Here is a 22,103-nt window from a genome sequence, read left to right as displayed (position 1 = left end):
GGAGATCTAAACGCAGATTTTGTGGAGACACAAGAGGTAGGAGAAACAAGGGCTTGTTGTTTCATAATCTAACAAAGGTTTGCTCCTTTCAGCATCAGCTTGCTAACTGATGGACCTCTGTATGGCGCAAAAAATAGCTCCAAGTACTTCTCAAGAGAGTCTTGACAACAGAGTTGGCCCACCTGGGGACACTGGAGAAAGAGATGTAACTTTAGAACAAGTTTTGAGTTATCTATCAATCAGCACTGATCTGAACTGGATTTTTGAAATAAGCACTGTAGCCAACAGGCTAAAGTCATTGGCAAAATCTGTGTGCTGAACTCTGAAGTCCTGCTTACAGCTGCTCACAATCTGGACCTAGGGGACAGAAAAGCCATCAGCAAACAGCTACTGCTGGGGCATTATGAAATTTAGCCAAAAAGTCTGCTTTTTTCATGAGTTAAGCCAATGCCGGAAAGTTTAAAGGGTCCTTATCACCTTCATCTCTGCTTCATGTGTGAAAACGAGTTATGACCTTCCACCTGCCCACAGCCCAGGCAGCCTCCCTCTTTCTTTGGTTTTACAATAGTGTTTTCCTACTGTTTGTACTTGTTTTTCTCTCCTCTGTTGTGGGAAAGACCCACGTGGACAAGAGGGGAAATTACTGGACAATAAAGGGGAAACAATGACACTGACAGTACTCAGAGCTGTAAAAAGCGCAAAGTAAACACAAGGGGAAAATATTTTTTCCCTTCTGCCCTTGTTTGTTAAGCCATTAGAGGTGTGACTTATTTTCGGCCAAAGAGGGGAGAAGGCAATGTTTACAGCTGGTAATAGCACTTGCTTTTTCAGATTGTCCCCCTTTGAAAAGGCATAACCTGAAACAAACAAGCACATGAGTATTTTGAGAGCCTACACGGGGAAACAGGAGTTCACATCCACCTCGGTGTACTGCTCTCCGATCACAGCACTGGTGTGATTCTAACCTAAGGGTATGCTAGGAGGCTGATAACACAAGCATGCAGTTTAGCATGAGCCAGCTTGTTTGGGACTGCTAAATCACACTCAACACCTTAAAAATGCATACATACATCTGCAGCATCCCTGTTGTCCAAGGAAAAGCAGAAGTTCAGAGAGGAAGCAGGATCACAAGCCTGACAGCCTTTAGCAGTGACACCACCAAGACTCTCTGCTGCAGCCCTAAATATGGCAGAACTAATAATAAATCATGTGCAATGAGTAGACAGTTGAGGGCTTTTGTGCGCTGGCCTTCATTAACTTAACAGAGAGCTGAATTAACTTCTAGTACTCTAAGAACCCACACGAGCCTTTTGGACACCTAAAAGAGTCATCGGATCTTAGTGAGAATCCTCTTACTTCCCATTCAACTCTTCCCACTTCAGCACAGTTAAATTTTCATTTCCCAGGTGCATAACCTGTTAGGGGGAATACTCTTATGCCACAGGACTTTTCAAGCTCCAGCCACTTCTCATAACTATCTACTGACATGAATCTTGCTTCCCTTCTTCCCAGTTCTATCTTAGACTTACACTAGACTGGTGTATAGTTTCTAATCAGGCCAGAGATTGGTTGAGGCACTTGCAACTTTCATTCATTCAGATGCAAATAGCAGTCTGATGGCAACATAGTCAAAGGTCCACCACCTTAAAGCAGGTTACCCACATGCTCTGGCTGAGAAGTCTAACCAGTAGCTGGAGGAGTCCCTCTGGGGTCCACCAGCTGTAATGGCACATCACCATGAAGCTGCACACTTCATGGGTTTGACTAGAGAAGTAGAGGAATCACATCAAGCAAGCTAGGGATTACCAGCCAACACCAATCCTAAAGATGGTAAACTACTCAAGAACAGCTACAAGCAAAAAGGCTTCCTGGGATGAATGATGCATGGCGAAAGCTCAGCCTGATGCTCGTTCCCTTGTGTTACTGTTTTGCACACAGCTAAGGAATAAATTTTTATCCATTCCTTAGACCTGCAAGGAAAACACAACTGTGACCACAGTGCATATAGATCATGGTATCTAAATCATGTACTAAAGTGCCTGATGCGGGAAGCAAGTGTGTCCTCCACTCTCCATAGTTATTTTACTGCACAATGACAACACTTGAGAGAGGGTCATCCTAATAGATGGAATGGAAGGGCAATGCAAGCAAAGCCTTTAGGAAACAAAAGTTGCTAGAGAAAGAAAGGCAGATAGAAAAATGGAACAAGATGCCTAAAGCTTGTGGAAGAAGAATGGCAAGAGCAACCATGGTTAAAAGGAAGAACACTTTGTTCCCCTGTATAAATGTTTGCTTACTTAATTGCCGCCTTGATCTGCTGGAGTTCTGCTTTCGATCATGATACACAATTAAGCATGTATATCCAATCCACAAGCCTAATAATCTCCACAACCCACCTCTCCTCTCCCAGCTTCCAGTTAAGAGATTCCTTCCAGTGCAGCGAGAATCATGTTTGGAAAACAGTAAATACTACAGCATCATACAGACAAAAACAAAGCAGTGGCTGTTTGCTTTCATTAATCAAAGCTGCTCTCTCCATATATACAAAGCTTGTTTTCTCCAGAGAACAAAGTCGTCACAGCACACTAGAAGGAAACAATAGAGTAAGGAAAAACAACAACAGCTGGCAGAAGCAAAATGTTTTCTTTCCTGTTGGAAGAGTAAAGCCTCCTGTTTTCCCGCCTTCTGATTTATTTTTTTAAGCTTTCCCCCCTCAAACAGCAATGAAGTGGGACTCAGCTTACCCCAAGTCCTGGAAGAGGGAGAAGGAGAAGCAACATATTTTGAGAAGAAAAATCTAGCTGGAATAAGGGGGAAGGGGAAGCTCTGTGCTCCTAAGCCTTCCCAGCATCATTTCACCATGTCACAGTGTGCAGAAGTGAGACTATCCACTGCAGCGACAGTCAAAGCCTTTCAGAGAAACTGGCAGCTCTAGCACAGAAAGTCTGTGAAGGTGCTGATGCAACTCAACCAGAGGCTCCCTGAAAAGCCTCCTGGGTTCTCTCTTGCTAGGAACAAGTTTGCAGCACTTGCATGCACCGACAGAAAACACCCACCTCTTTACAGTGAGGAGCAGTGTGAAGAATAGCAGAAGCTGTCAACTTGAAGATACTACATTCCCAGCAAACTCTGTCAGTCTCCATCTTTCCCAGTCCAGAACTGACCCAGTTGTAGGACTCTTAATTATTGAAAAAAAACACTAATTATTTTTGCATGAATGCAGCTAGTCACCAGCTAAGGCTCACAACAAGGTATTACTCTCCCCCAAGGAAGAGATCTTCTCTGGAGCATCCTGCTGTAAGAAGGCATCAGTACCTTTGTGAAGCTGCAACATTCATTTTTAGATTGTAATTTGGACTGTATTATGCTGAGAAAGACTGATATTGGTGAGCCTCAGAGACCTGGATTCTATATGGAAAACTTTTCCATTGTCAGGCTTGTTAGATATGTTTGAAACATGAAAAAAATAGAAGAGACATTAAGTCAGATTCCCGAGTGCTTTCCATGGAGACTTTTGCTTCCAACCTGTGAATCACTAGCAGCACCTAGTGGCCTCAATACATTAAACGGGAGATTTACAGGTTGATCAAGGAATGAAATACAGGGAAATCAGTTCTAAACAATGTTTACAAGCTTATTTACACGATTAGCTTGAATTACAGCAACATGAGCATTACACAGATTCTCTCAAATGCTCGTGTTATTTCTGTAATCCAAAGAACTCCTCCTGCCTGCATCAACCTGGATTCAGCCCCAAGGGCACTTCAGGTAGCCAGAGACTGCCATCAGCATAGCCTCTGCTACAGCAATCTGAATACAGCAGCAGATACCTACATTTTCAAGGCTGGAGAGCATCAGGAGAGTTCCCAGCAGCAGCATACCATGTTCACATTGCATGCCGGAGCATAACCTGGGAGATGGGTGCTCACATTCATCAAGAATAACTTTACACAGTGACCCCCAAGAGACAGACCATGCTGCTACACCAGTTCAGAATGAGGAATAGAAAAGATCAATTCCTCCCATCCACTTCTGTTCTGACAGCTGCTCAGGGGGCAGAATGCACAGTAGGGCTGGGATGACCAAAACATCTAAAATAGATTAAAATATAAAATAGGTGCAGACAGAAATCCCCACGAATTCCCAGCTACTGTAGCCACTGCTTTTCACTACCAAGAAGGAAAAGAAACTAAAGCAAAGGGAACATACAGATACTTTTATTGCTCACCTTTTATACAACAGCACACCTTCAGCCATTTTCTTTCACAGCTTGACAATGTTTATGTACACAAAAAACCCAGCAGAAGCATTATGTGGCTTTCAGTAAAGAAAAAAAAAAAAAACAACCAAAACACAACATCAAACTCAGCCAGGCTTTGTTTTCTGCAGCAATAATAAAAGGGCTTCCTCCAGGCAGGAACTAATCTTCCCAGGCCGTAGTGCATTTTGTTGAAAAGACAACCCCCAAAACAAATTGCCCTAGATTTGCTGAGCCAGTGGTATTAATTTGCAAATAAAATAAATGTCAGTTTGTCATTTCTTCTAACTGATTTCAAGTAAAAATTAGGTTTGGAGGAGGAGCAACTTGTTTTGGATGGATGCAGGTCAGTTTGAATTGCTACACCTAACTACAGGCCTACACACACTATCGGTTCACAATTTAGCTTAGTTTTAAATCATCTTTGCAGATTTTGGCGGTGGTCAGTCTTCTGAGTTGAGCAAGTGGAAAAACTTTGATTAGCGAGAGATAAGGCTACCGAACATGGCATCCACAGTAGAGCTCATAAAACAAGACAAGAACCCCGTCTGTCAGAGGGAGTTCACTGTGCATGCACGCATGTGTGTGCAACATCTTTGAAACTAAAACGAGAGGCCAGCAAGGCAAAAAAGCAATACTCAGAACTGGTTTTAGAACATGTAATTCAACAATGATTAGGGGCAAAAAATGCAGAAGTTCTGTTGTCTATTATAATAAGACAGGTCTTGATATTTCTCTAAATCAAAGCGGAAGGCAAACACAGCAGGCAGTTTCAGAACAAGTGTTTTGAGCAGAGGGAATCAGTCCAACATCTAAAAAGCATGGCTTATTAGTTGATGTTTAGGGTGCAGTGACGATGCATTTAATTCAGACAGGGTCGGGGGGGCGGGGAAGGAAGGGAGGAGCGGTCTACAAAAAGTGGTACTTTGCTCAATGCAAAACATCCTACCCAAAGAGATTCTACCTGCCACGTACAAACCTGTACTAATTGAAGCAGCGATTAAGCCAGGCCTCTGAAATCAGGTTTCTATTAGTGAGCTCTACTGAAGCAAAAGTTTTTAGCAGCCTCAGCTCGTGAAGTGTCTTCCTTGTCCAAAGCCAGACTGATTATACTGATAACCTCCATGCTGGAAGTGCTGCTCAAACTGCCCCCCTTGATTAAAGTTCTGTCCACCTCTGCCTCCCCAGCCTCCTCCCTGACCTCCACGGCCACCACGACCACCACGTCCACCCCTCCCTCCTCCACGCCCACCCCCTCGGTCAGTGTGAGGCCCACCGTCTTGGTATCTGTTGTCTTGCTGGTAGCCACCACCACCCCCTTGGTAGCCACTTCCTGAATATGAAGATGACTGGTAGCCACCATAGCCTCCTCCTTGGTAGCCACCACCGCCACCACTGTGGTAGCCACCCGTTTGAAAACCTGCATCTCTGTAGTTGCTCTCCCTGTAGCTGCCATCCTGGTAGCCACCACCTCCACCATCTGTCCAACCTCCTTGAAGCTTGTTTCCTCTTCCACCTCCTCTGCCACCATGATCATAACCACCACGTCCTCCTCGTCCGCCTCGATCATGGCTTCCTTGTTCGTGACCTCCTCGTCCGCCTCGATCATGGCTTCCTTGTTCGTGACCTCCTCGTCCGCCTCGATCATGGCTTCCTTGTTCGTGACCTCCTCGTCCGCCTCGATCATGGCTTCCTTGTTCGTGACCTCCTCGTCCGCTCATGGCTTCCTTGTTCGTGCCCTCTCCGTCCGCCTCGATCATGGCTTCCTTGTTCGTGACCTCCTCGTCCGCCTCGATCATGGCCTCCTTGTTCGTGACCTCCTCGTCCACCTCGATCATGGCCTCCTTGTTCGTGACCTCCTCGCCCTCCATATGAGTCATAGCCTCCTCTTCCTCCTCGGTCATGACCCCCGTGGTCATAACCTCCTCGCCCTCCATATGAGGATTCATAGCCACCTCTTCCTCCTCTGCCGCCGCCTTGCTGTGGACCGGCCTCTGGTCTTTTCTGCCATGGTGGCATCTCAGGAGGTGGTGGTTCAATTTCATTTGGTCTTCCTCCTCTGTCAGGCACTCTGCCCATTAGCACCTGCAAAGGGAAAGGGAGATCTGCCTTAGGAGTTGTAACAGCTCACAGAAGAGTCACACTTACTGATACACACCACAAACAGCAGCCACTCAAGGGTTCTTATAGCCAGAGGATTTCATCAAGGCAACCTTTTGTATGTTTGAATGTGACAGACCTTTGTCTCCAATTAATAAAAATTAAACAGGGATTATCTAGTATGCTAAGCACTGCTAACAAGACAAGTCTGGAGAGCGTTTTTTTTTTGTTCAAACAGCAGGCACACCAGTAAGGCAGCATCAATACAGTCTTTCACTAGACTGTTTACAGGTGCAGACTGCTAACCTCAACCAACCACAAGTACAGTACAACACAGTCTCTCTCCTAAATAGTGCTCTGAATTGCTGTAGAAGCCATTGGCTAAGATGATATCTTCGGTAAACCAAGTGCAAAGATTTTTATTTTTCAGCGAGGACACACAGAGACAAACTCACACCAACAAACACATGTCAAACAGCACTGACCAGGGCCGAACAAGACTCTATAAGGTCTTTAGCTGGCCAAGGATGCTGTGACATTAAGAATTTAGCAAGACTTAAAATGGGACAGGATACTTGCATTGCTTTGAGTTTTAAAGTGATATAACAGAAAAACTTAAATAGAAACAGGTTATTTTGTTACTTCATGATACTGTCCCGGAAAACATATAATATTGACAGCGGAGATAAGTTCACAGGATATGGATCAGCAGCAGGGAAGTATTGCATACCTAGTAAAACATACCTACAGTCTCATGATAGTTACACCTGTCCTCCCGCTTAATTTCTTTTAGATTCCACATAGCAGTTACACTAAAAATTTGTAAAATTTGTTTGGGGTGAAAGGGGGTGATCAAATCAGCACACCGCCATTCCATCCTAAATGAATTAGAAAATTACCTGAAATACAATTGATACCCAAAATGGTGAAAAGCATGCACGTACACCCACAAATTTTGAAGTGCCAAGTATACTGCTGTATATACCTACTGAGCTTCAAGTTCAGCACATGTACTTTTGTGAGCCTATTACTCCTGTAAAATCATCATTTTTTGAAACAAGGGAAATTGCTCAGTCTAAATCGTATTCCTACTATGTCATTGCTAAAATGACAGACTTAACTATAATCTAACCTGTGAGATCCTTGCTTTGTGATCTTAATACATTCTATTTACATAGACCAGAAACATGGTTACTATGTAGGTGTTATTTTAGACACTGTGACAGAATTAGTTGCAGCAGTGTAATGACATTAGTAATTCTTACAAGACACAGCAGGCCTACTCCCACTGAAAGTAATCAAAGATATTTCACCAATCTTTTACTGCCCTTACGCAGGGGCACTCTGAACCTAAACAGGTGAAACTACAGCTCCCATAATGCACTGCTGCATAACCTGAAGTATAAACACCAAGTTTCTTATCCTTTATTTCCAAATTCCACTTAATAATCCTAAAAAAAGAAGGATTTTTTTAAACTACATTCAAATTACTTAAATACCCATAACAGAACAAGCCATTTGTCACCAAAGGTACCTTATTAATGGCACATGCAGTCTTTTCTCGGATGGACCCACTGCTTGTTCTCATAATCTTTGACAGATCCTGCCGAGCTGCCAAGAGATTTGCAACGGAAATAGTGCACTTAGTAGATAAGAGGGCACGTTTTGGTTGGTAGACTTTAGCCAGTTTTTCTGTTTGACTCTGTTGGAGAGAAGAGAAACAAAACCAGTCAGTTAAAGTAATAGGAAAGCAATGGGACACCTCATCAAAAGAATCAAAGCAACACTGAAAAACAAGACACCACTGCAAATAGAACAAAAATTCATATAAAACCAGTGAAAACCACTTTGTAATCAAGAATCACTATAACAAATCTAGCTTTTCACAAATTAATTTCTTAAGTAATATAGGAAACAATATTCTGACTGAACTGACAAGACACTGATCTTCTGAAAATTTTAAGATTAACAATATATACATGCAGACCACATTACTTTTAGGCAAACACAGAAGTGTGTCACATAGTTATACAAATTACCACTGATGAATAAAAAATATACTAAAAGTGAAACACGTCTGTGTCCAGCCTCCAGACCTCCTGTGCCTGTACCCTGACCCACACCCATTCCCATTATGCTAGGATCGCTGCATCTCCAACACTGCATCAGCCAGAAAAAGGCTGTGTTAACTCTTTCACACTCTTCATTCCAGTCAGCTTCTTCACAAAAGCAAGCCATCAAGAGGTACTCGAAGAACTAAAGTTCTCAAGTGCTTGTTCCAATTCAGTCCTTTGTCTCACCTACATAGAGCCCAAGCCCGAATCAGATCCCACGCTTTGCCTTGTATGTAATCTTCCTTCCTCTACTGCCTTTTGGCATTAACTGTATTGGCTTTTTTTGAACACCTCAGAAGTGTGACAGCAGTTTTCCAACTGACAGACACAACAGAAATCTGTGCTACCAGCCATGAGTTAATACATGAGCTACTTCCATCTTCAGTTATCAACAGAGTATAAAGTGTGATGCAATTAGGATAAACCAGATTGCAATATGCACACAGACAAAAGGGCTGCTTTTTGTCTGGACCCCAGATGACAGCAGTGAGGACAAGCAAACCAGGTTTTCCAACAAATCTCTTGATAGGCTAAGAACTTAGGAGCAAATTTTAAAATCCTAAAATCCTGTTTTCCATCTAAAGGCAGAAAACTGGAACTGGGAAAAATTGAGAGTATGTATTTCCAAGTGACTCAATGATAAGTTTTTAGAACCAAAAGCTTCTACTTTTATATTACAAGCTGAATAAGGTTTGTTCAAAGTGAAGGAAAACATGCACATCAGTTACCTGACACTGGCTAAAGACAGGAGAAGCAACAGTATTCACCAGAGCAGTAGTTATGTTTTCCCCTGGCAAGTTTGACTGAGCTCTGAGCACAGTATTTTGGTGCTATGGTATTATTCTTTTAGGTGAAATTTGAAATTTTTGAACTTAAAAATGTAAGTAATAATAAACTATATAGCTTTTACTGGTGTTTCTACTATCTGAAGAAGTAGCTATTTAGTTATACTACTGTATTCTGATACTTTTCAAATTTTAAAATTAAAAAAATAGATTACCTTCATGTATTAAAACATTGCTAAAAGTTACCGTAAAACAAACTGTATTGCATGTCTGGAAGACTATAGCCACATTCTCCAATTTTGTATTCTTACGGTCCTAACTGTATTTCAGTAGATATAAATGCATATACATAATTTGTGGTTTTTTGTGAAAGGATTTTATGTTGCTAGTCAAGTTCAAAAGCATCTGAGAAGAGAAGAAAAAAATGAACAAACAAACATGGATTTGGATGCCAAAGCTATAACACAATTAGAAGTTCCTGGGTTTTAGCCTAATCCATACTTTTGCCCTTTTTCAGTCGCTATTAAAATATTCAAGCAATCAGATAGTTCTTCAACCATCTATCAAAAAACCTGAAGAATACAAGGTTTAAGAGGAAGGACACCAGTAGAAGTCCTGTTCAGGTGATGAAAGAGAAAAGGGGAAGAGGTCACATTTTATTATTAAAATATAGTTGCTTTTTGAATAAATCATTTATCAAGAAAACACACTTGCTGATTCATATGTCACAGTTTATCACTAATAATTCAGTCTCAAACACTGCCAGCAGTATAATTAACAGCATGTTAGCAGATCTGGTTTAGTCCTAGAAAATAAACGATATGTACTATTTTGAAAATCTTGTAATTGCTTTTTCACTGTGACATGTAGGAAATAGGGAAACCACGTAATCATTTTTAGAAGCAGAATATGTATCACATACTCAGAGAGGACAGATGTCATGTCACAGCCACTTGCATGGTTCGAAGACAAAAGCAGCACATAAAATATTACCCTCTCTATGAGGTAAGAGAACAAGTAGTGCCTTTGCAGTTTTTCTCATGTGCATCTGTGGAGTTGTGCTGGCAGACACACTTTGAATTAAGGAAATCTGATCACTGTGGACAGCACAAAGTAAGTTAAGGGACGGTCAAGGGATGGCTTTTCTACCATCACACAGACATAGCACTTAATGACTCACATTATGGTACTTAATGACTCACATTATGAACACAAATGGTTGGATCAGTAACTTCTTACTATTTTTTTTTTAAGTGGCCTATTTAACTGTATGTTTTTGCTTTGTGTAGTTACACATAGCCTATCATTTCACATACTGTTTTAAAAACCAACAGATCAGTTTTAAATAAAAGTTTGAGTCATCTTACATTGCCATAAACTTCTTCAGAAACTCAAACCAAAACCAGACAACTCTGGTAGTTATTTCTTAATCATGAAGGATGAAACAATGACACAGTTTTCCAAAGATACTTATTATAAAGCATTACCATCAACCAGGACTTCACAGCAAGTTGTTTGTACCTTAGCTCTATCTGACCAGCCAAAGGACTGCACAGTAACGTCCAAACGTTTGACTAACAGTTTTCTTCGTACTTCGTATTCGTTGACTATGGCTTGATTAATTGCTTCAATTTTTTCCTGAAACAAAAGTTTGCAAACATAACCTATAGATTATAGATAAAATGTTTCTACTTAAGACAATAAACTATGTGGATGGAAGAGAATAAGACACACAGAGGTATTAAGCAGCGTTTAAGACCACAGTTATCTACCTTGTCAAATGGGCTCACAGCAAGCTATGCCTGCTGACATTATTTCCCTGAAGGCTTCAAAGGCTCTGTTATCCTCACATTCAGCCTTCTACCACTTCTAACAGCACAGCTGTCTGTTTTTCACAAGGGACATAAAAACCTGCACGCACTGCTGAGGCATTTCTCAACACCCACCAGGACAGAGAAGCAAAAGTGAGAAAATACTACGTGCAACAAGCTGAAGGAGATGCAAGGACACAGGTAAGTCCTAGGGACCAGGGTGTCCTTGCCTTCTTAAAAAGTAGCCTTCTTGAAAAGCAGTGAGCTTAAGGACAAAGAGCAAAGACAGAGGAGTAGAAGTAAGTAGAGTACTTCAAGCACAATCTGCATACAGACAAGACAAAGTGTCCTACAGGGAAAAGCCATCACTAGAAACACACATGGTAGCAAACAGTGGTCTAGTCAGAGTAACAGTCGAGATATGCACCACTAATGAAATGAGGTATGGATTGACTGAAGCCTGGCTGGAGGGGGGCAGTGGGGCACACTTTCAGCCTCCACAACACAAGCACTGAAGGAAGCAGTCTGTTGGGAGTAGATAAGCTTTAACCTTAAGCAAGAAACACAAGAGAGACTCTCAGTCTTGGAGCAGTAGCTATAGCTTTGTGCTGGTGCAGCAGCAGTATCTAACCCAGGCACCATCCTTCTAGAACAGCAGGTGACAAAACCCATCTGGAGATGATCATGGCTCTGCCACCTGGGTGTACAGCCTCTCCCAGCTTCCACCTGTGCACTCACTGTTTCTTGGAGAAGAGGCTATGAAGGAAGCAGACTACTCCAGCAGGACAGAAAGAGAGGAGGAAATGACAGGAAGACCCACAGGTTAGCTGGAAGAGAGCCACAGGAGGGGATGTAACACCATCTCAACGAGGTTAGGCCACACTGACAGTGCTGGCAAGGGGCAGGAGAGGAAGCCGTAAGCTACTGCACAAGCATGCAGGTCAGCACCACCACCGTAAATAATAATCTTCTCCTTTATTTTGGAAAACTTTCGCTTCCATCTGGACATACAGATTAATAAGCCTAAGATCTTATCAGTTGTTGAACATTTATTGTACCAACATATACGCAAAATATGCCAAGAAACTGTCTTATCTTTAAAAAGATGTAAGAAAAATCATTTTGCAACATTACACACAGAATCAAGATCAGTAATTTATACACATGAAAAAGAGAAATGGGGTCTAACACCTGCAACTACTTACCCAGTGAGCTGGTCCCAGTTGTTTCTTCAATAAAGGTTTTCCAACATGATCAGGTGGAACCTTGGCTAGGGTTTCCTTCAGCTGTTAGGAGACATATAAAAATATAAGCATTGTCTAAAAAAAAAAAAAAAATTAGCTTTTCAAGATTTCAAGTACAGGAGCGGACTTTTGGACAGTCATAGGCATGACAAAGCAACCTCCAATATCAAGTTGTTTTCTCTGGGACAGAGAACCAAGCCCACTTCTTTTGGAAAGCACCATTTTTATATTTCCAGTAGTCTCAGCTATAATTATTTAAAAATTAAGAGAAAGGACTATAGAGTAGATCTACAGCTAAAACAGAAAGATTCCATGAGGTACAGCTCCCCTTGAAGATAGAGGGATTATTCTACATACCATCTCTTTAATTCAGAAAAAAAACCCCACACTTGTATCAAAAAGGTTGTTATTAAGATGATGTGAAATACAACACGATCTAAAGAAGGACCGCACTTTTCAATCAAAAGGAGAAAGTCTTCAATATAAAAATTGAAATTTAACTTTCATTTTAAAAGTTTGAGCACAGCTTAGGTTATCTTTCCCATTGCAAAATTTCTGAGGACTTCAGAGGGAAGAAATGGAGTAGCAGTGACAAAAGCAGGTTGGAGTGATGAAACTTCACCCTTCCACTGCTGCAAACTACATTTTTCAACTTCCTTGGCTGTTCATTCCAGCAGTTGATTTAACATATTCAGTGACTCGTTCTTCAAAGGTGCTGAGCCCAATTTGTTTAACATAAAGACTTTAAAACCAAATGCTTTCAGAATAGCAGAGGTAGCAGTTCATTCAAGTACCAGCAGTTTCTTTTTTTTGATGTGGTGGACCATTAACAAAGAAAGTCAATTATACAAAGATCCTACTCCAAACTGTACTATGTATGTGAAAAGAAAAAGGTAGCTTGATTTTCACATGCTAGATCAGAATATTGCCGTTCTAAGACCCTCTTTTTAAACACAAGAAAACTTCAGGGTAATCTCATTATAACCATCATCTTACAGTAAAGAGTAAAATTTTCACTCTATGTTATCTAAGTTTTCACATTTTGCTCAACTTTGTGACATATTTTCATTTACAAAGTGAAATAAGTTTTTCAGTTATTAGTCAGCTTTACTTTCTCCTTCTCAAATACTACCAACATCAGAAGTGTTCGGACTGTAAGCATCACAGCTATATATGATTTCTAAAAAACCCTGCATGAATTTTTTAGCTAGAAGGACTATTCAGGTCAGCTGAAGACAGCTACAAGGACCATTCAGGTTTTTTTTAACATAACCATCTATGGATATAAATCAATGAGATAACATTCATTTAATCTTGCAAGGCAATGTAAAAGAAAAGTCAATTAGTAAAACGTAACAGAATTCCCAGATTAAAAATATTTTGATCTACTTTGTATTCTCTATTTTTATAGAGTCTCTTTCACCAGCAAAGCTTGCTAGCATCGTTCATTGTTACGAATATTTTCTACCTTTTACAGCAAATGGAAGCACAGATTTCTAATGTATCTAACTACTTAATGCCCATGACAATGCCAAAACCAGAAAACAAACTGCTTCCATTCTACACCTTGGAATTCTGCTGGAAAAACATATTCCTCTTCTTAAACAGGTCAATCCAAACTGATTTCTTGCAAAGAAATGAAGCACTGTTTTCAGCTGCTGGGATTTGTTTAAGTACAATGCAACTACAAGGTTAGTCAAAAAACTCCTCTGAAAGTATTTTGGGGAGCTTTGTAATCCTACCTGTTCTTTAAATTTCACAAAGGCTCTCTTCTGCTGTTCTGCTCTCCCCTATCCTGCAAGTTACTTGACTTAACTTAAAAAACTTTCTGTCCCCCCCTCTTTGGTCTGTGCACTGGACAGTCCACTCCATTCCTCTGCTTTATAAAAACTACTCAAACAAAAGTAAACTTCTTTTTAAAAAAACCACAACCACCTGAAGAACACATACATGTAAAGGAACAAAAATAAATGTAACCACCAGAACTGATGAAGCCTTATGGAAAAGGTGTAAACTTGACTTTAGTTACAACACCTTTTAACCTAAACATTTCTAAAACAGTAGGTTCCTGTAAAAATTTGTTTAGGTGTATTTCTTGGAATATGTTTCTCCTCAACCTTCTTCCTGAGGCCTAAGCTCAGCATTTTCCATGTCTTCTACAACAGGTGATGACATTAAAAACTAGAGGGGAGTAAGAGATACCTCACCCCATAAGGCAATGATAGCAGTAGGCCCTGACCTCATGCCTTGGCGTGGAAAAAGCCTTTAAATTCATTTTCAAAACCCTGACTCTTGGCATACTCAGTAAACCATGTTAACTTTCCTTCATAGTTCAAACACTGGAGTTTCACAAGAGGCAAATCTCTCCCTGGTAGCAGAACTATTTTCCATTAAAACAGCAACATCATAAATATTCTAGTTTTGTTCCTTTGGATCTTACTTTTTTTTCAATTCCACTGAAGAACTGGAACATCGTTATGTTGGCTGGAGGCTTGGACATGCCTAAAGCAATACATATGCCTTTTAGCTCCTGAAAGACTTCACTGCCACCTCCTTCCTGTGCTTTTTTAGGAGGGGCATTCACACACAGCATTCTGGCAGCTTCCAGTTCTGAGATGAGGTATGCTGGGGTAAGAAAAATTAGATTTCAGCATCAGATATAGCCGAGTTAAGTTATTTTAGAACCAGTGAGAACTCAAGTGCTTACAATCAACAAATGTGCAAATGGACTGTTTTAGAAAGAGTTATGGCTATAATTTTGGTATCCACAGAACGCTCATATTTTTAATAAACACTGAGCCCAATGCTAGAAACACAACAAACAGGGGAAAGGTTTAGTACAACCAATTAAAGCCCGGAAAAAAATCCCTATGATTCCGACAGGTATTAATCACAGAGTTCAACAGAGCACAGCTCTTTTTCTTCAGGCTTTGCCCAGCAAAGACAGGAGACTAGGAACATGGAAATAAGCAGGATGAGGGACTGGGACACGTACTTTAGGCTAGACAAGCAAGCACTCCTTGAGGCTCTAGGAAACAAAACAAGGAAATGAGTAGAGAGAAGTGAAATGTTGGATGAATCTCCTCTACTTCCCCAGGCAAGATGCAGAGTGGAAAAATAACCCCGTTTTTAAAAGTACTATTGAAAATTCAGGTTTATAATAATCCCAGGAAGGAAGGCAGTAACTGATGAAACAGAAGCTAGAATAACTGCACTGCTTTTCAATATCAGAACTGCAAGAGCCTACCATCACATTATAAGTCCTTTATCAAACAAACAAAAAAATTAAATTCACATAATTTCTGAACATGTTCTAGAGCCAACATTTCAGCATTAGGTATAGGCTACATGATATAAATTTGGTGCACAGCAATTGTCACAATTTTGAAGTTTGAATTGAAAAAAATGCACAGGTTTAACAAAATTGTTATCATTAATCATACTGAGTGACTGTAACAGTAACATAAATAATTATTGCTAAAAATAAGGAATGAAAAACAGATGCTGCACTGATAAAGACAGTCTTGTGAGCAGGGATGTAAACCCATGGCTATACAAAAGCAGCTTACTACATATAAAATTGGGACAAATTTAAAGATTAAAAAAAGAACAAAGCATTTTAATGATCTCTAGAATTTCTTCTAGATCTCTAGAACGTCTTCTGCTAAAGACACAGAACACCTTATAAATTATAAAATTCTTAAAATGTGTAAAGCAGTGAATAACTCTTTGTAAGTTCTGTCAATGACACTTCATACAGGTTTTTCTTGTATTCAACTTTCAATTATTTATACCCTGTTAGGACCTCCTGAAAAAGAAACCAGCAGCAGAATTTTGCTTCAAGAATTCAGAGATCACATTCAAGCTACCTTCAACCCCCTCTGACAAAGACTGAAATTTTTAAGTCTATCGCTATAAGACACAAACATCCTCCAGATAGTGATTCTTTTTTGCAGACCTTTTCTTAACCAACCTGAAACTCTTCTACTTTTTATTTTTGCCAATGCCAGTACTTAATATTGTATTCTAGTGATGCTGCACATGAAGACAATCCTAACTACTTATGTTTATTTGGTGCTTTCCTCTCCCAGCAATACTGCTACATCTTCCAATTGACATAAACTGTGCTGCATTTTGTTAAAATGTAAAATACCCTGGCATTCCATTAAAGAGGGTTATTCTGTTTTTCCTTATAAAAATCTGGTTTTGTGGCTTACATATAACAGATTATCAATAAGTTAGCTTAATGTAGGTAAAGAAAGCTATGCAAGAGTTTTAGGTATTACTATCATGGTACACACAAAAGGAGTTTGGCATCTATTGCAATTCCAGTAAACACAGTATTCCTGCCAGATGGGATACCAGAATTCAGCTTCTGAACATGGCCCTATATTACCAATACGTACATCACAGAGGACCTCTGGGATAAACTGTGTGTCACAGGCAAGCCAAACTTATTGAATGGCCTGGCTTACAAAGAAAAAGCTGAAGGGCAGATTGGTTGAGCTACAGAATATTTTATTATACCTCACTCCATCTGACATTTCTGAACATACTACCAAAACACATTCAGATTAAGTCTTACTACTGATCTTTCTCCTACTGTTGAAATACAGGAACGTACTCTGTAATTCATTTCTTACATCTCAGCTGAGGGCAGAATTAAATTTCTGTTTTGAAAAGTTAAAGAATCAGCAGCAACTGAGGAAGCAAATAAAACATTAATTTATGTTGAATTTAAGATCAGATTAAAATTAGTATTACAATTTCTAACTCTGACACTTATAATTTTTTTTTTTTTTTAAATGTGAATCAGCATCACACACTTTTTCCAAATTTAAGTACTATTTCTTCTCCTCTAACATTTCCTAAGTGGAATAAAACCAGTTTAGATATTAAGACCTGCTGGGTGGAAAAGGGAAGATGTCACCATTACTACTACTAATTTCTTTTCAATCGGCAGAAAGCAACATTGAAGCTATTTAGTAAGGGAGATAGTCAAGAGAAGTGGGACTTGGGATAAAACATTTTTTCTTTTTCACACCGATTTCAATTGTTGTCAGAGTGTAGGAAAATCCAAGTCTTATTGCACCTTGCAAATCATCATGGTGGGGGCTCCAAAATGATGATGCATCTGATGTTAGTGGCCATTTTTACAACCCTTCTAAACAAAGTTCAGTGGCTAAATCCTGGCAGAAGTCTTCAAATTATTCCCTCTTCAGAGTACCTTTTGAGAAGTAATAGGACTGGCTTTGAATGTGAAAAAGGCTAGTGAATATCAAAAAGGTTAATACTCAGAGTATTTTCTATCATATACTGGCTACGAAGTGACTGGTAAGTTTATGAGATCCAAAAGTGTAATATTCCAACACTGTAAACTATAGGGAAAAAATAATTCATAATTTTAGGTAACTGTTTTTATGCATTGTGGTAAACAAAACAGTATCTCAATAAGCATAAGAAACAATACTGATTCTTGCACAAAAACAAAATTGCTTGCGAGCACCCTTTTAACTTACTAAGCAGCAAGAGACAGTTCTTTTGATTATGAAGGCGTTTTGTCACGTCTCCTGATGTTAATGATGCATATGGACAGTTCATTTCAGCCAGCAACCCACTCATTTCGAGTTGAAATTCTTCTGCTTCGTTTGGACCTTAGAAAGAAAAGAATAATAATTTGTTTTCAGCTAACGTATCTCTCTCTCTCTCTCCCCCCATGTATGATTAGAATGAATTCGCTCTTTTTAAAAAAACATAAATAACACTTTACTCCAGTAGGTATTTAACATTAAAACCCTGCTTTTAACGGAAGTCAAATGCGTTCTTTGGGTTTCTCAAAGACACAGCACAAACTATTTGGAGCCTTACTATGCCTCATTATAAAATTAAGTTTCACTGACAGCTCCTCCCAGCTACAAGATGACAGCCACTGGCAACTTCTACAACGAAAAGTAACATTAAAACATCACAAGTTTTACTGGACTATTTTAAACCTAAACAAACTATTCCCACTACGATAAAGTAACGAATAATATGGTTTATCAGCTCATGTTTTTACTACTTCTCACTATAAGCTCACATTTGTCAACTGATGTTATTTCATACCAAAATCATTTAAAAAAATAATTAAGTCATGTAACCCAAAGCTTAGACTGATATTTGTGTCAGAAATTAGTGAAACTAATCTGAATTTGTTAAGCCACATTATGCAAAAAATAGTGACAAATGAGAGTTAACAGTTTTTCTTCTTTTGAAAAGGGACTTCAACCCAAAATGTCTGTTATTTATAAACTCAAGTCACACAAAATGAAGGTAGGACTTGATGGTACTACAGTTAAAATGTTTCTATCCCTGTCTTTAGAGAATTTGAAATAGGTATTAGAACACTTCTGTATTGTATTTTTACACTGAACATACAGTAGGAACCTTATACTACTAGAAGAGGTGAGATGCTGTATTGGTACAGAGCAAGGCAGTCAAATACACTCAAAGAAGAAAGGATGGACATGTCAAAAAGAGAGAGAAAGGAAAAAAAACAGATGTTGAGGTGAAAGGCAGGAATCTTTGGCCAATGAGTAGACTGAAAGTTAAGATCATAAAGGCATAACTTTGGAAAACTGAGGTTTGCTTCCTCCACCAAAATGATAAACAAACATTTTCAGGCTCCATCTCACAGTGTTTCATAAAGAGGGGAAAATACATAGTAAGCATAGAGGTAAGGTAACCAACAATAAAAAGAAAACATGATTATTGTAGTCATGAATTTTTTTCCTTGAACAGTAGGTATTTCTTACATCAAAATTACAAACGTAAGTGTTGAAATGAAAGTATTCTCATGATCTAATTAAAAAACAACTCACAAATGTTTCCTTAAATCCATGCAAGAACTTTAAAAAAACCTCTATGGTTAAGCAATTAAAAGAAAAAACTGATTTCAGAAGAAAGACTGTTTGATCCTCACTATTATTTTAACCTCTGCTGGCTGTTCATTAGGCAACTTTGAGGTGGCAAATATCCAAAATCTGACAGCATGCAGACGATACTCCCTGGTACAACAGATTTAGCAATTGTCAGCCCAAATCTTTATGGCATGCAAGAACACACATTAAGTGCACGTTTGTGCTAGAGTTATGGCTACTTACTGTTAGTTGCCTGCACATTTTCCTCTAGCTTACAGAATAGCCGTAACTCGGATACCAACCAAGCACAGAGTTTGGTGAATTCAGGGGAACTGGCTCCACGAGAGACTGCCTGAGCCAGCGCTCCGTCATCTAACAATGGACCTTTGTAACTGACAAGTGAAACAAAAGCAATTTATTAATGTTTGCTATGACTGATGTCCTGTGAAAGATTTAGTTTATGCTGTATACATATTCACAGCTACACCCTCATCACACCTGCAATGCTAAACATCTAAACTGATAAGATTCCTGCACTGAACTGTAAGAAAAAGCATATTGAGTAAACCCAGCATTTCCATGCACATTAGCTTACTGCCAAAGAGACTGTGTCACAAAATATCATCATCAAAGGTTTCATCCTGGAGAACGTTACCACATATAGCTGCAACTTCTCTGCTTCTATCTCTTGAAGATATGACTTACAATATACTTATCTAAGGCAACTGCAGTTCCAAAACATCATTCTTGAACACTGCTTTACAGTATAGTGAATAATTACTGCTGAATTAGTGCATCTTTTCTGTCATTTCCCATCATGTATTAAAGGGTTGCCATGCAAAACAAAGTCTTTGATACAAATGTTACAAAAGTGATCTCCAAAATCATATCCTCTTTTGAAAAATTACCTTCTTAAATGGGCACAAGAAAAACAGAGTTAGTTCTTTGCATAAACAAAGTAAGCCAAAATCAGGCCTAGTGTAAGAAAGCTTGAGTCTGCAGATTGGGTTTTCGAAGACGTCATTTTCAGGACATCTGTGTACTGATATCCTGTCAGGAGGAGGAGGAAGAGTATGGAGAATATTGCCTTATTAACTACCTAGAAGCACAAAGTCAGAGCTTACAAGAGTATTTAAAAAAAAATGTACAACATTATTTTGATATACTGCACCCAAAACAGACATCCAAGAGTGAGGATAATCAACTGAAATCCCTCTTTCAAACTTCTAGACAAAGTCACCCACTATGTCACAGCAACCCAGTGAGTCCAGTCAACTCACACATAAAGGGCTTGGTCTTCACTGTAACAGCTTGTTACTTCATCCAATGAAAATGAAGAAGCCCCACTCAAAAATAACTTTTACCTCACAGAGCAGCTCAATTAGCAACAGAGAGTTTATCTACTAGCAGCTGATGGGAAGCTGTAATCTGATGTAGTATATCCAACTACATTACCACAGTGGGCCAGACTATTCCAACAGGCTAATTGGAGCAAGTCCCATCCCACAGATGTGTCAGACCTACACGTGTATAGGAACATATGGGACTCAGAATAGAAACATCCAGTTATAGATCAAATTAGAAGAGAAGTGATGACAAGCTTTTTGCTTTGGCAGGATCTGGATTTAAGTCACTGGTCATGTCAGAGGCCCCTTTTCTAGAATTTTTCTTTGACGGATCTGACATGTGTTATCTCTGATAATTATAACTTCAGCTACACATCTATTTGGCCAGTAATCCAACTTGCAGATTCCTGACTGCAAGCAGCTTTTTTCTCCCATTCCTGCCTATGGCACATGTTCTAGAGCTACACTCCTCTCTTGTAGCATTATGCTGTCCGGTTTGTTTGCTTTTTCAATAGTTCAACAAACTGACTTAAAAGGCAGGAGGCCATTATTTTGAGCACCTTGGTCACAAATCCAAAAGGAAACAATTCTTCGATGTGCAATGCTATTAAAAATATAATCAAGTAATATATTAGAAATGTCTTCAGTTGAACTGTGAAGGATCATGGAGCTACTGCCAAATCTTAAAACCTCAAACAGCCCAGTCCCTCCAGACACAAACAAACAGACGTCATTTAGTCACACACAGTAGTCTTCCCAGTTGTTATCAATACTCTTGAAGCGCCATGTCTTTCGCCCTCCAAATTTTCTTTCCAAGCACTGTGGCCAATCTTGGTTCATATAACTTATTTTTTAATCTGCTTTCATTGTTTGCTTTATTTATTTATGCCAAAAATCAACCGCAACACTTTCTGTCTATAGTTACACAGAAAAGAAGCATAAATCACAACTCCTTAAAGCCAGTAATGTCCTTTTAAATATACGGCAGAAAAAGGAAGCTGATCACAGTATGTGCATCATGGCAGAAACCTTTTCACATTTCAGTCAGAGAAATACCTGCCAAAACAGAAGCCTATTTGTCAAGCTTTAGAACTATCATCACCAGCTTAGCCTGGAAACATAATCTTTGTTGGAGCATAATGACTCTAGCCACAAAGTGATTTATGGGAATGTGGCCAATGTGAGTAAATACAGCTGTTTGCATAGAACCAGCAGCAGTAAAAGTGTGACTGCCTCCTGTCTGAACTCTCAACAGTTTACAGAGGGAATGCAAGTTTACAATAGGACACGTTCTCCTTGCTCTCCCTTTCATATTTATATAGCCTTTACTGACTCTCACAAAGTAACAGGTTTAAACAACAGAAGTTTCCTGTGCTATATTATATTAAAAAAGAAAATGAAGGAAAAAAAATACTGTTACAATTTTTTTTTGCTATTATTTTTCAGTATATATGAAGTCTAAAAGTTCTCCTCTCCCCTGACTCCTCTTATAAGGTTTTTTTTCTCCCTTCCCCACCCTCAGCCAAGACAGCTCTGTTGAACAGAG

The 22,103-nt window shown here is 39.4% G+C and overlaps 1 protein-coding gene across 1 annotated transcript; it reads right to left on the bottom strand.

The window, feature by feature from the left end:
* Positions 1 to 4,201: 4,201 nt before the first annotated feature.
* On the bottom strand, positions 4,202 to 19,598 carry FAM98A (family with sequence similarity 98, member A). The gene is made up of 8 exons (XM_010291565.1): positions 19,455 to 19,598; positions 17,832 to 17,966; positions 14,753 to 14,937; positions 12,274 to 12,354; positions 10,779 to 10,895; positions 7,893 to 8,060; positions 6,088 to 6,343; positions 4,202 to 5,849 (listed from the first exon to the last, which is right to left on the bottom strand). The coding sequence occupies exons 2-8, from the start codon at positions 17,932 to 17,934 to the stop codon at positions 5,326 to 5,328; spliced, it is 1,434 nt and encodes a 477-aa protein (XP_010289867.1). The 5' UTR covers positions 17,935 to 17,966; positions 19,455 to 19,598; the 3' UTR covers positions 4,202 to 5,325.
* Between the last annotated feature and the right edge of the window lie 2,505 nt (positions 19,599 to 22,103).

Source organism: Phaethon lepturus, unplaced genomic scaffold (assembly GCF_000687285.1).
Source record: "Phaethon lepturus isolate BGI_N335 unplaced genomic scaffold, ASM68728v1 scaffold50577, whole genome shotgun sequence".
In the NCBI taxonomy this organism is placed as follows: domain Eukaryota; kingdom Metazoa; phylum Chordata; class Aves; order Phaethontiformes; family Phaethontidae; genus Phaethon; species Phaethon lepturus.
Note: the sequence above shows the minus strand (reverse complement) of the source record. Positions and strands in the feature narration are given on the sequence as shown.